Source organism: Phaethon aethereus (genome assembly GCF_964289735.1).
Source record: "Phaethon aethereus genome assembly, chromosome: 2".
NCBI classification, from domain to species: domain Eukaryota; kingdom Metazoa; phylum Chordata; class Aves; order Phaethontiformes; family Phaethontidae; genus Phaethon; species Phaethon aethereus.
The window spans coordinates 126,189,042-126,202,435 of record NC_138582.1 but is presented as its reverse complement, the minus strand read 5'-3'; the positions used below and the strand labels follow the sequence as shown (position 1 = coordinate 126,202,435).

The 13,394-nt window shown below is 42.0% G+C and overlaps 1 protein-coding gene across 1 annotated transcript in view; it reads right to left on the bottom strand.

Moving 5' to 3' along the window:
- The window catches only part of GADL1 (glutamate decarboxylase like 1), a gene marked incomplete at both ends in the record, with an annotated part of 131,926 nt that overhangs the window by 74,114 nt on the left and 44,418 nt on the right, over positions 1 to 13,394 (bottom strand). The window contains 2 exons of the mRNA XM_081996483.1: positions 389 to 515; positions 1,320 to 1,489. Of these exons, the coding sequence (XP_081852609.1) occupies positions 389 to 515; positions 1,320 to 1,489 (297 nt within the window). The remainder of the gene's footprint in view (positions 1 to 388; positions 516 to 1,319; positions 1,490 to 13,394) is intronic.

Below are 13,394 nucleotides of genomic sequence, written 5' to 3'. Positions count from 1 at the left end.
AAGGGCAGTGATGGTGACTCCCCTCCTCACCACTCAGACAGCAGGACATCACACCCAAAGGTCTTTCTCCTGCCCATTTTGCTAGACTGTTATGTCATACCTGTCTAGGTGACTTTCACAAGACTTCAATATGACAGAATCTACCATTAATGTCAATGACATTACAGGAATTAGTTTTCAATTAGTTTGCCATGATTACACATTTTAGTCAAATCTATGGTGACCAACATTCAGTCAAACAACAGAAACACGGCCAAATGTTTGCAATAATTGTATAGGCGGGCAGAAAACAAACATTCACACCCCCGGTTTCCTGAAAGGTGACAGAACTTTGTATGTCTTCCTAGGTTAGCATACAAAATAACTTCACTAGAAATCACATTCCTACTGGTTTTGACGCTGTACTGTATAACATCCCGGCAGAGCTGCAAGAGTTTCTGATGAGATTCTCCGGTGTCCCTCATTTCCAGGTCAAGAATCTGCTTCAGCGTTTCAGGGGCTCGCCATTCACAAACCTAGTGATGGGGAAGGGGAAGACACAAGCAGTGAACAGGTTAGCCAAGAGGAAGAGGTTGTAAAGGTACAAGGTAAGCACCACGTTCAGCACTGGTTTCACAAAACTGCTCATTGTGGTGCAGCATGCCACCAGAAAATATCTCTGGTAAACTGGTCTCATGGGATCTTGGTTTTATTGTGTCTCAGGCATTGCTTGACCATAAAAATTAGAGTGGGGAATGCTGGAAGGCAGATAAGCAAGAGGCCTGCAGATAAATTCTATCCTTAGCTAAAGATTCATAGCCACAGCATTTTCAGACGCTGTTCTGCTAAAGGGTGGGAGCAACCAGTGCATGCCCGCAGCCAAGCATGTTTCATTTTCAGCTCCTATTCCCATACAGCCTCTTGAGCAGGGGTTCTGTGAAATCCATAGCAACCCCATAATGTTGCCTTTTCACAGTGCACCACATGCCCTGTTCCTCCTTCTCCAATACCAGTGCCCCTGAAGAGAAAAGAACTAACTCCCCCCATCCCAAACAAGAAAAACACTGCACCCATTTGTCATCTAAAAGAAAGTGACCATTGAACTCCGAGATGAAAAAAATAATTATTTTCTGGCAAATATGTATGCTAATTATGTTACTGAAAGGTTTTATAATATGATCTTTCTTAATTTGGAAGGCTGTCTTTTTATTTCAGAGCCAGGCACAGACTAGAAGCAATTTTGAGGCTGCTTAAAGTGCAATAAAATACAGCTTAGAAAAAAATTGCTTTACTGCTCATTATCTCTGATACAAATTCTCAACAACACTCTAGAGCTTTACCTTTTCTGTTACATCATCAGCTTTCTGTATGACTTCTTCCATTATAATCTTACAGGCCTCTTCCACGAACTTCTCTCCTGCCTTTGAGTCCATTATGGGACCATTTAGGATGACCCCATCCACCAAAACAGCATTCTTCTTCGGAATCATCTCCTGTTTGCAAATACCAACTGTAAGATAAGTAACCCACCATTAGAGCAAGGCCTGGACAAAGAAACTAAAAAATATTCTTTCATTGCTGAAGATTGCTGAAGAAAAAATTTCACATGGACTTTTCACATGTGCAAAAATCCTAGATTTTGGTGAAAGAAACTTCACAGACAAAAACCCAACACATGTTACTTCAAACCTAGATTGTTATTATATAGGTAATAATAGCCTACTGTATTTTATTTACTGCCCTCTGTAGCATACAAAAGTATTGAAGGCACCTTCCAAACACAGAGGAAAATACAATTCTGACCTAGAACATGACACAGCTGGATAAACAGAAATAAAGTACAAAATAATAGGCATTTTTCTTAGCTGAAAATATTTCCCTCCACGTTATCCCTCATTCTCCCCTTTCTTCATGAAATAATTTTCAGTTTCATTTCCCATATCTTTATACTGCTCCTTCCCACCAGCCAGCCCTATTGCTCTGAGTCTTCTGCATCCTATACAAAGTGTTTCACTGACCCACACTCCATGAAGACAAAACCTTTTGAGATTGCTGTCAGTATCACAAACCTGTACTTCTCTCCTTTCTGCCCTCATCCTATTAAGTGCCCTCAGTCACTAATTACAGTAATTTGCTGTGCAGATTATCTTGTTTATTCACGGCAATGATGATCTCTTTCTTCTTCCTCACCTATCCACAAGACATACTCTCCTGATGTGTTCCATAAATACATTGCTACTTCCTTCTTTACATTACTTCTGAAAGCACATCCAAGATGCTTATGAAATACCAGCCAACAGTGACAACCACATATCTATGTCATGTGTTGATTTCATTCAGCAAGATCAGGACTCCAGTTTTAATCAATGGGAGGATAAAGATGAAAGTGAGACATTTGGAGATACCAAGGGAACAGACATTTGAAACAGTATAGCATTGAAAGAAGCAGCGGTAACCACCATATCCAAAGTATCTGGGTTAAAGACGGCGCCTATCCACTGATCTCACCCTAAAATAGCTAAGATCTATGAAGCCAGGGAGCATTGCCTTGGAGAGTCTTCTTCAGCTACAGTGAGGAAGGGTAACGAAGTATGAAGGAGAAAGTTCTATGCCCGAAACAACTTTATCTCCTGCTTGACTTTTTGTTCCAGTTATAAAGTACAGAAGAAAGGTAGCTTTTTCACAAGTCTAAACAAACAACTGAATTTCCAGAAGGCTGCCAGACACTGCAGTCTGACACATTCATCATACTTATCATAATTACAGTTCCTCATTCATAGGAGGATACAGAAGAACAACAATGCTGCCTAGAAAGGTAGATGACTTCGAGGTCCATTTATTGAAAGAAACCCTGTCAATCCCATGAGCTTTTATATACTGATGACTCAGAGGAACTATTCAGTTCACTTTCAGTTATAAGGAGAGATATGACAAACGAGATCAAATTCTAACATGAGGTGGAACCTTAGGCCTCCCATAATGGTAATGACAAAAATTAGACCACCTACCCTCTGCATTTCTGAAATTACTTCTATTTTTAATCCAAAGGAGCAATATACTAAATTTTGCTGAAAAGAGTAGCCTTCGGCATATTGTTATAGGAGAGGCAGGACAGATACAGAACAAGCAGGTAAACAGTAGTATATCTTCAACAGGCAAAGAGGGAAAAATCACAGACATCAAAAATGTCAATTCTCATCATGCTTCCCAGCACAACACAGCAGAGGCACTGCACAGAAACTGCAGCTTTGAAAACATCTTAGAGGTTTCTCTCTGAAAACACAAGCTAGAGGGTCAACTTTATAAGACTTAAACCACCAAGTATTAACAAGGAATTGGAAGGCATCAGGTCTTTGGGCAGACAGAACAGGGTCTATTTTGAGATTGAGAGTTAGTTATTTGATGCAAAAACAGCTGCCTTAAGTACTAATCAGATTTTAACATAAACACAAAAAAGAATCTCAACCTCAACATCACCTGGAGATGTTACCAGCCCCATCTATGTCAAAGGTGTTTTGTTTCTATGGAACAGAGCACAGGATCTAAAAAAAACCTATATGGGAGATCAATACCTATCACAGAGCACAGATGTTGACACTTCCTTTGGTTACAGGAAGAAGAGACAGGGGAGCAAGAGAACTCACTAACTTTTTTTTTTTCCCTCTGTTCTACCTCTCAGGTCTCTACTAGAACCAGAGCTGTACAAAAGCTTTATCTTGGTAACTCCATCAGCCCTATTTCTGACACTTTTGCACAGAGATGTGATACTAGTACTTCCATCACTTTACAATGATCTCTTCCAGGGTTCCTGTGAAAAGCAAAAGCAGAAGTTTACATTACTTTTTTCTACCAGGTCTTTAGGGGCTGGGTGATGGGTCTAGCAACAGCTCCCTATTTGAAGCAGGTCTGTTCACCTCTACGTGCAGATTTACAATGTCCCTAGGACACTTTGTGGAGCCTGAGGAAGATGACATCCTCTGGAAAATGAGTGATAGTCTAGCCCTAATCCCAACACACACGTGTTGGGCCTCAGGCACAGTCTATGAAAGAGAAAGGCAAAGCAGAGGGGTTGGAAGGGAGAGAGAGAAAAGAGCGTTCATTTCAACGGCAATTTATCTGTGTAAGGCTCCAGCAAAGAGTTAGGACTTAGCCCACATTATATTTCATGAAATAACACACTTGCAATTATTTACCACTTTCTCAATAATTTTTTGGTTAGCACCATTTCAATCTGAACTTGCTGAACTGAATTCTGCCCTTGAACATACCAGAAGACTACTACTGGAAATTAACAGGAACAGCTATTTCACAGCCAGCAGCTAAGGCAAGCCCCAAACATACACATTTTCTGAGGTAAAGGTCTTCAGGTTTTGCAAACCACTGTTGGATACATACACTATCCCCACCCCCATGATTTTACTGCAAATCCTGTGATACTTAATACTCCAGATACTCCGACTCCTGGAGTTCTTATGAGAATCTCAAGCTCTTTACTGAAAAAAAAAAAAAATTTCCTCTTGGTTGCAGCAAAAACCTTGAAAACTAAGGGGATTATAAAAGTCTGAATCTCCATACCATTGTTTTTCTTTTTATCACATTTTTTTAAAAGATCCTATGACCGATTTATTATGTTTTAGACGGGTGAACCTCCAGAAAGATTCAAGTTTCGCTTTTTATGTCACAATACCCAAGTTAAATAGCATGCTTTTAACATCTTCTCAGAGCTCAGCATCCAAGCAAAGAAACACACGCTGTCTTTATGAGCTGAAAATTCACGTTGCCTAAAAAATTTAAAAAATCATACCTCAAATGCTCCAAACATAATCTTCCAAGAATGTTGGGCCTTTTACATACCTGTCTCAAACACACCTAACTGCACTAAGGGAATGTGTTCCACATGGACCCCACCTAGTAGAAACAGGACCTTGTCACATATACCTTTTTTGTTTTCAAACATAATAGGTAAACAATCTAGAGATGTGGCTGCAATAAATATGTTCTTTTCTATTTAAGAATACAGAACCAGACTTCTAAGCAGACTCAGAAAACAGATTTCCAGAAAGTATATCAAATGCAATTTCAGCCAAATGGCTCCAGGCTTGAAACAGAACTAAAACTTTACCAAATGGAAGTGCTTTAAATCAGAAATTAAGGATTATTGACTGTTCAAGATATCCTTCTGCAAAAGAGTAGACTCGATCCCGCTCTGGTTGAAGGTAATTGGGCATTTAGCCACTGGCTTCAGCAGCAGCATCAAGCCTGTAATTCTCACATTTCATCCTGAATGAAATATTCTATTACAGAAGCCTAAGGATTTCCAAGCAACATTTCATTTTTATGATCAATATTATTTTCCCATCACAAAACATAAATTAATTGGAGCTGAAATAACATACGGAAAAATAAACATTTTTCAGATGTTTCTGTGTCTTTATGTAAGCACTACCAAGATTTTAAAAGCGGCATCTGTATTTCCATAAACATACAGAAATTTTCACTGCTAAATTCTTGCACTGGAAAAAGAAACTGGAGCCTTGTACTTGGCACGGTCTGACAACATTTGGGAGAGTAGACTAAAATGCCCGGAAAGATTTACTGCTCACAAGGAAAGGGCAGAAACAGAAGGGGGTGGTTGTGAAAGAGTAGCTTGTGCTTGAATGCCAGAGCCAAATCCTGTCCAGCTTACGCTGTACTGCAAAAGGCTGGCTTTGACCAAAGGCTGATTTCTGCTTTGTAACAAATGCAGTAATAATTGCCGGCATTAATCAGAAACAAATTTTAAATTTCTCATCCTGTCTGCTCTAGTCATTGTTCTTTTTTCAGAAGACCTCAGTATTTTCTTGCGGTGCGTCCAGTGAAAGAAAACAAGTGAAGACTCCACACCACAATGTTTAATGGATTTTTGTGGTGCCATATCATGTGTCAAAGTATATGAAAAAAGTAGGCACAGGTATGGTAGGGCTCATGCAATTGCCTCTGTACTATGTGCTCCTGTTTTGGAGGTTTACGGACAAGGCCTGTGGACAGGGAACAATTTGGGTGCTTCCCTTCAGATCGTCTCCAACAGCCCCCCCGCACACAGCAATCCTCCGTGAAAATGCAAACATGACCTTCATGGAGCAGGACCGGAGGAAAACAAAAGAGCTTGTGTCCAGGCTCAAATGCCCCTCAATAGACTCCTTGAGCACAACTGCTAGCGCTGAATGGCAACAGCACAACATTCAACAGCACAACGATCCTATTTGCCCTCGCACACCTGAATTTCCCATTCTGAAAGGAAAGGTTAAAAGGAGAGAGAAACCTGGAGAGCAGCTCCAGTGATGAATATCTGACAGGGAATGTAAGGTCCACACTAGGAGAGAGGTTCTGCTCTCAGAGATGTTTCCAGAGTCCTCGGGGGGCACCCTTAGTTGAATGCTCATGATATGTTGTGCCCATTCACTGAGTGACAAGCGCTTGCTATAAATAACAGTACTAGGCAGGATATGCTAAAAAAAAAAAAAAAAAAAAAAAAGCAGGCAAATGTTAAGGAAAAAGAATCAGAAATTTTTATGCAGACAAACCTCAGGAATTTATGTTAATTTTTAATAATGACTTCTCAATGCCCTAACCAAGTAACTGCAGGAACGATTCATGCTGTAACATTTCCAATTAGGAAGAAAGGCTGTGGAGAATTGGAATTCACCTTGATGAGAAATAGCAGATGCCAACTATGAAACGGAAATCCCAACTCCTTGACCCCGGTAAGATTCTCTCAGCTCACACGTTCTAATTTTTAACATCTGCCAACAGTCTTGGGAGCATCTGAGAAACAAAATAGCTTTTATTTTAATTAGAAGTTGCACATTGATAATGAACATATAATGAACATTCCTTTTCTGAAGAAAAGTGAATACATTTGCAACATCCAAGTCAATCACAGGTACTATGCATGGGATAGCAAAGTTAAAAACTTCAGGAGGCTGAGTTCAGACAGAAGTGATGAATATGTGTGACCCACATAGAATATAAAGAATCCCTGAGGTTTCACTGCTTCTCATTGGAAAAAAATGAAGTGAAAATACAATTGTGTTTCTTTTTCCAAATGGAAGTCCTGCAACTTGATTTAAAAGAGTCCATGACAGCCCGTAATTTCATGCAAGAACTGTATTTTTAATCACAACACAAAAACAATTTTTAACTCCTGTCTTTCAAAAATCAACTAAGAAAGCAGTAATTTACTAGAACTGAGTTTTCTGGGATTCAGTGCAGGTTAAAATGTGAAGAGAGATGAAAAGCCTAAATTTCATTTTAGGAAGTTTTACCTTTACATTCAAGTTACAGTCAAAACAACTTTTTTTCTCTCACTTTTTCTTACTTTTTCGTAAACACTTCCATATTTTCTGTTTCCTACAAAGGACCTCCAATTCCTGCTCACTAATTCATGCCTACAACATTGCTCTGAGGTATGCCCTTGGTTACTAACACGGGGAAGCTAGTGCATAGCAAATCAGGACGTAACTTTCCAGCCCACTAGGTCCTCTGAATTAGTTCCTATGTAGATAATTTATTAGCATATTATGTAGAGGAAAGTAGTTAATGCACTTTCCAAATGGAGCAAGCTGCCTTGCACAGACAATTATAAAGTTGCTGGTCTTCAGCAGAGACCAGACACACAGCTGAGGAGCCCAGCTTCAGATCACGCCTGCCTTGCTTTTCATATGTGGTTTTGGGAAACTACTCCTGAGCTGCAAGAGGCCAAGTTGCTGGGTGGCAATACACAGTGGCAAGTGCCTGCAGAAGACACTGGCAGTCCTTTTTGAGGGCAGCAGCCTGGATGATGCCTGGTAGAAACACCGCTCTGACCATGCTGTGCATGCTAAGGCTCACCAGAGAGATCGTATGATCCCTGCCCCAGCAAGGCGTCTGAAAGAGACCCAGAGACTCCACACCACCTGCAGTCTGACTGCACCCATGATCCCAGTCTTCTATTTTTCCTCTAAGAAAGGCAGAAGATATGTAACTTATTTTGTTGGGTTTTTTTCTGACCATGCCAAAACTTTAATCAGTCATTTGAAATCAGCATCAGCACTGCAACCAAATACCAGATACATACAGCATTTGTTCTTTACTTTTTCCCCTTCAGGCAGGGGTAACAGGTTTTTAACATGATATATTGGTCCCAAAGGGGGCACAATAATCCCTGAACAATGCGGTAGGTCTGCTTGAGAAAAATGAGTTTAAGCAGCTCAGTGAGACACAAGCTGTTTTGCAGCGTAACTAGCAGAGGGACACCAAGCCGCTTACGAGACAACCTTTCTTGTTGAAACCCTGACATTTGCCAATGACTAAGATCATATTTATGAGGCTTTTCAGCTTACATAAGGTGAGATGTGAAAAAGGGCAGGGACATCCAAGCTTTAGAGCCAAAAGCTCTTCCAAATTTTCTAGATTTAATCAGCTACTTTGTAGAGTTACTGCTACTTTGCTGACAAGAGACCTTGGTCACTAAGAACCTCTTTCCTCATCCTATTTATGGCACTAAAAAAATTCTGGTCCTATGACTTTTTCTTTAAAGACACCTCCATTTGCTGACACTCGACAAGTTTTTCATTAAAAGAAAAACAAGATCACATATACTCAAGAAACAGTAACAGAGATGGATATACATACATTTGAACCTCCCATTACTCTTAGACTAGCCCTGACAATAATTATCAACAGAAACAACCTCCACTGACATGCCACAAAGCAACAACCATTTGCCTTTTAAATTTATTATTCCCTCATTGCACACATATAAACCCCATTAATGTTACGATAACTTGTGTGCACAAGTGGGAGAATAAAAAAAGGGGGAAAATGGCCCAAATTTAGCCACGTCCTGCGGAGTACCCTTGAGCTATCCATGCTTTACAACTACCTCCAACAACCTCTACAGTTTGTGACACAAGACAAAAAAGGCCATAAGAAATTTAACTCTTGATTTTTGCAAAGCCTGAAGAGGTAGTTTCTGTAAACATTTGGGATCAGCATTAGGACTGACTACACCAAGTCTGATCATGGTGGGGGGACAAGTCAAAGAAATACAAAGATGTGTATTTCAATGTGTCTATTTTTTGTCTTGAACATGTAATAAATGCTTATGGAAATACAGATGGTCTTTATAGAAGCAGGCTGCTTAAAATAATCAAGGGCAGTGAAATTAAGGCACATGAAATCTAAACTGTTTAATAGGCAATAATAGCTGAATCAGTATGCAACAAGATCTCCGAATGCATTAAAAAGTGACAATTCTTGGTGTATAATTGAGAGCTTAAAAGATGCCTTAATCAAGAAAAAGAAATTATTTATTGAACTTCTCAAATGTCAAATTAAGCTTCTTCACTAAACATTCATTAACTGCCAAGAAAATTCCTATTAATTTTAAAGCACAATGAATGCACTCACACAGAATGGCTTTATTTGATGCAAACTTTATTTCTTACAAACTTATGTTTCCTGATGAAGTGATATTAGCAAAGATCCTAGTATCTTTTTTATCAGATCAGATTAAGACACAGGAGAGATCCTAGCCCTCTGCTCTGACCAAAATACTAATCCCAGTGTCATATTACCAGAGCCTTAAAGTCACCCTAACTTCCAGTATGTTTTACCACACTTCACATTACACCTGTTGAAGATGGCAACACAGCAACATTTTACATGAAATAAATGTCTGCTGACTCATCTCCACAGTCTGCTGGCAGATACAAACCACAGAATGCCCCAAACTTACCATATACACCCTGAGCAGCCAGCAATTCAGAAGTTAAAAAGCAGCACATTGCATAAATGTTGGCTGCTCCCTTCCTCTTGTGGTTTCCAGCTCCAACTCTATTTATTGTACTTGATGAGTTAGTAACAACTTGCTTGAGACTCTGCTTAATAGACTCAGCCTTTATGCCCCACAAGGGAACACCTCACCTATTTTCTTTCTCCAAATACAGAATTCTCCAGGCTTTCTCCCTGCCAAAACCACCTTGGAAAGCTACCCTTATGCCAAGTGACTGAAAGATATATGCTGTCAAGACCCCTTTCTGCAGCTAGGAATAGGAATATACAACTTGGTCCCCACTCACACATGGGATTTCCCTATTTTTTGTGTTAGTGGAGGCATAGCCTAAAGAATCCTCTTACCCATCCCTGTATGGTCAGTAAGGCTGCCCTTGTGGGCAGTGATGATAATGTCTGGGAGAAATTAGGCTCAATTAACAACAAGCAAGATGAACCTCACAAGCGCTCACTTTCAGATACTTTAAGGGTGTTAAAAGTTAATGTTGCCACCCAAGAGTGCTCCCACAGTGTTCACAGCCACAGCAGCCACTGCAAGGACAACTCTACACACTGAATACATCCGAGTCTCCACTGCAACTGTGTCCCCTTTGCCAGCTGCTCCCGTTGTGCAAAGCAAACACAACGCCACTGCTACAACAGGCAAGTGCCCTTCAGTCTTTGTCTCCCAAATTTTTCCCATACAGCTGTAACAAGATCCAGATAAGAGCACATAAAACCAGTACGGAAAGGAGAAAGACAGCACATACCAGCCCAGAAAGATCTGGTTTTAAGTGTGGATGCATACTTGCCAGAAAAAAGCTTTCAGGAGGCAGCAAAGACCCTACCACCTCAAGAACTTGAGCCTTATTTCTCCAATGGCTCTGACTAACAAGCACAATCTTTCCCCAGATCCTAAATCACTTAAATCCACAAATAATCACACTACAATCAACATCCCCAGCAAAGACTGCAATGCAGCCCAACTTCCTTCACGCCACTGATGTGAAGTTCACTCCCCAGACAGAAAACACAGCAAATCACCAAAGGTAAAGAGAAGAAGAAGGGACAGGGACACTAAAGAATTTCTGATGAGGGGAAAGTAGGCAGAAGTTATAGATGCTGCTCATGAGGAAGGTAAAGGGACTGAAAAAGCTGCAGCAACAAGGGTGGAAGTTGTATTATCACTAGACTCGTTCTGTCTTACCAGCACAAGCCAATGGTTTTGGAAGGAAATTAGACTTTCGGTAGCATGCTTTGGGCAATACTTGAACAAGAACACTATTACTCGGCTGAAGGGAACAACAGGATCTCAGTCCTAGTGACCGCTAGAAGTTTATCTTTGGTGTTATCTTCGGAGAAGGTATTAAGATAAGCTGCATCTGAAGGGAATCACTTTTGGAGCTGCTGCCACTCATACAGTACTGCTGCTGCTGCTTGTACAGTACAGCCTTAAGGTACTGTGCACTCCAGAACATATCTACTGCAAACTCAAGTTGTCATGTAACTTTACAAAGATCACTGGCTTTACAGCAAATCAAGAAAAAGGAAATCATTATCCTTGAATATTAATTTTCTAGAGTTCTTATATTCTCTCAATTTCAAACACATTTTTTTTGTTTGGAGATTTTCCACCAATAGAGTGCTAATGACGTAGGTCACCCATGAATGCAAGAGACTGAACTTTTGGAGACAAGCTAGAAGACTTTCTCAATGTGGAAGTAAAAACTTCTTAGTGTCTCATCTATGCTTAGCGTAAAACTAAAAGAAACCTACTAGATCCCAAGCCTTCTTGACTGTTTTCGTAAGAGATTCCCAACTTGGGATAAATGGAGAAACTCTTAACAAAAATATTGACCTGGGGTGGGGAACGTGGACTGCCATCCGCAAACACCTTTACTATTTTCTATTTTCGCAACCAGTTTCCACTCACAAGATCAAAGAATTCCTCATTTTTTAACCTCGCAAGCAATGGCATAACTAAAGCCTAAACGTACCACAATTATGTCTCTTCTCATTTTCCAAGCTTCAACAGGAGTGTCATTACTGTATTAGCCATAGGTCTTCCATGTCCCCAACATACAGTCAACTTTTATTTTTCATTACATAATGATGCAAGGCCTTCCTGTTAATGCAGGTAAACACGTTAACTTGATAATACATTTATAAAACAGGATTAACGTCTCCCTTCCTGAAACCTTTTGCTCCAAAGCAAATCAGCATATTACCATACCTGTTTTATTCTAGTGCCTAAAAAATAAAAGGCATCACTCTTTAAAGATCATTTATTTCAACAAAATACTGTGCTGCAGTGCTTTTATAATAATTCCTGCGAACTCTATACCTTATTAAACGTTCTGGCTACATTACTGCTGCACTTTAACAAAAGGAGGTTATAGATGGGCATTCAACAGGCAGCCCTCCACGAGGGCGGCCCTGCCCCTCCCGCCCCGCGGCTGCCAGCCGACCCTGCCTGCCTCCTCTGCCCCGAGGTCCCTCGCCTCCCGGGCGGCTCCGAGAGCCCTCATCAAGCGTTTACCCTCCATCTCGCCTTCGCGGTGGGAGCCGGGTGCGGACCGGAGGGGAAGCACCTCCCCGGCCTGGCCGTGAACGTGGCACTGGACCTGGCCCTGGCCGCTCCCTCGCCGAGCCGTCCTGTGCCGCGCCGAGGCCGCAGCCTTCGCCCCGCACAGCCGCAGCCGCTCGGCCGCTGCCTCCGGGATGACTATTAATACCCTGGGCGCCTCTGGCCCGCCGCCAGCCGCCTCCTCCTCCGGCGGCGGCGGGGGGGGCCGGTGCTGGGGCACGGCCGGGCGCACCGGAGGAGCGGGGCAAGCCACCCGCAGGGTTTCTCTGCCCGTGGGCGGGAGCCGACGGCGGAGACGCCGCGATAAATAAGGAGGGCGTTTTTAATGCCCGTGAGCTGCCCTTATTCGCGAAGTCAGGGGTCGTTGCTGTCGCTGCTTGTGACTGCGCTTTTCTCCGTGCCCCAGAGGCCCGACCCCGTGCCCTAAAACCCTTCCCGGGTGAGGTGGGTGAGCGGCGGCAGGAGGCGCGGCCGGGCCGTCCCTGCAAGCAGCGGCCCAGCTGCCCGGCGCTGCCCGCTGCAGCCCGGCCCTGCCCTGCCCGCCGGCTGCCGGTCGTCGAAGCCGGCCTGGCACCACCGGCCTTTAAGGGCTGTTTTAAGGCTGCCGAGTGAGTTGTGGCTGACCTCCTTCTTCCAGTTTATTCCGGGACACCAGCCCCATTCAGAGCGACACAAGCCTTCTTAATCTTCATCCCTTTATTTCCTCGTAATTGCTACTATTTAAAAAAAAGGGGGGGGGGGCAAACAAGCTTGCTTTTGTACAAAAGGCGTTAGTGCTGTTGTCACAGGAAGGCCTGACAGCGTCCAAAAATCCACTACCAAAGCTTCCAAAAGCTTTTGTTCTCCATTAAAAATCAGGCTTGATTAAAGTTTGGCAAAGATTTTTGGAAGCTGGTGACATTTCAGGCGTGGATTAAACGTTTATTCACATGTAGCATCCCGATTTCCATGTTTGTGAGGAAACAAGTATAGCCCTTTTCTAGCTTCAACTGCAGCCTATACTAAGTCATTATTAACTTCCACAACTTGCAGAAGG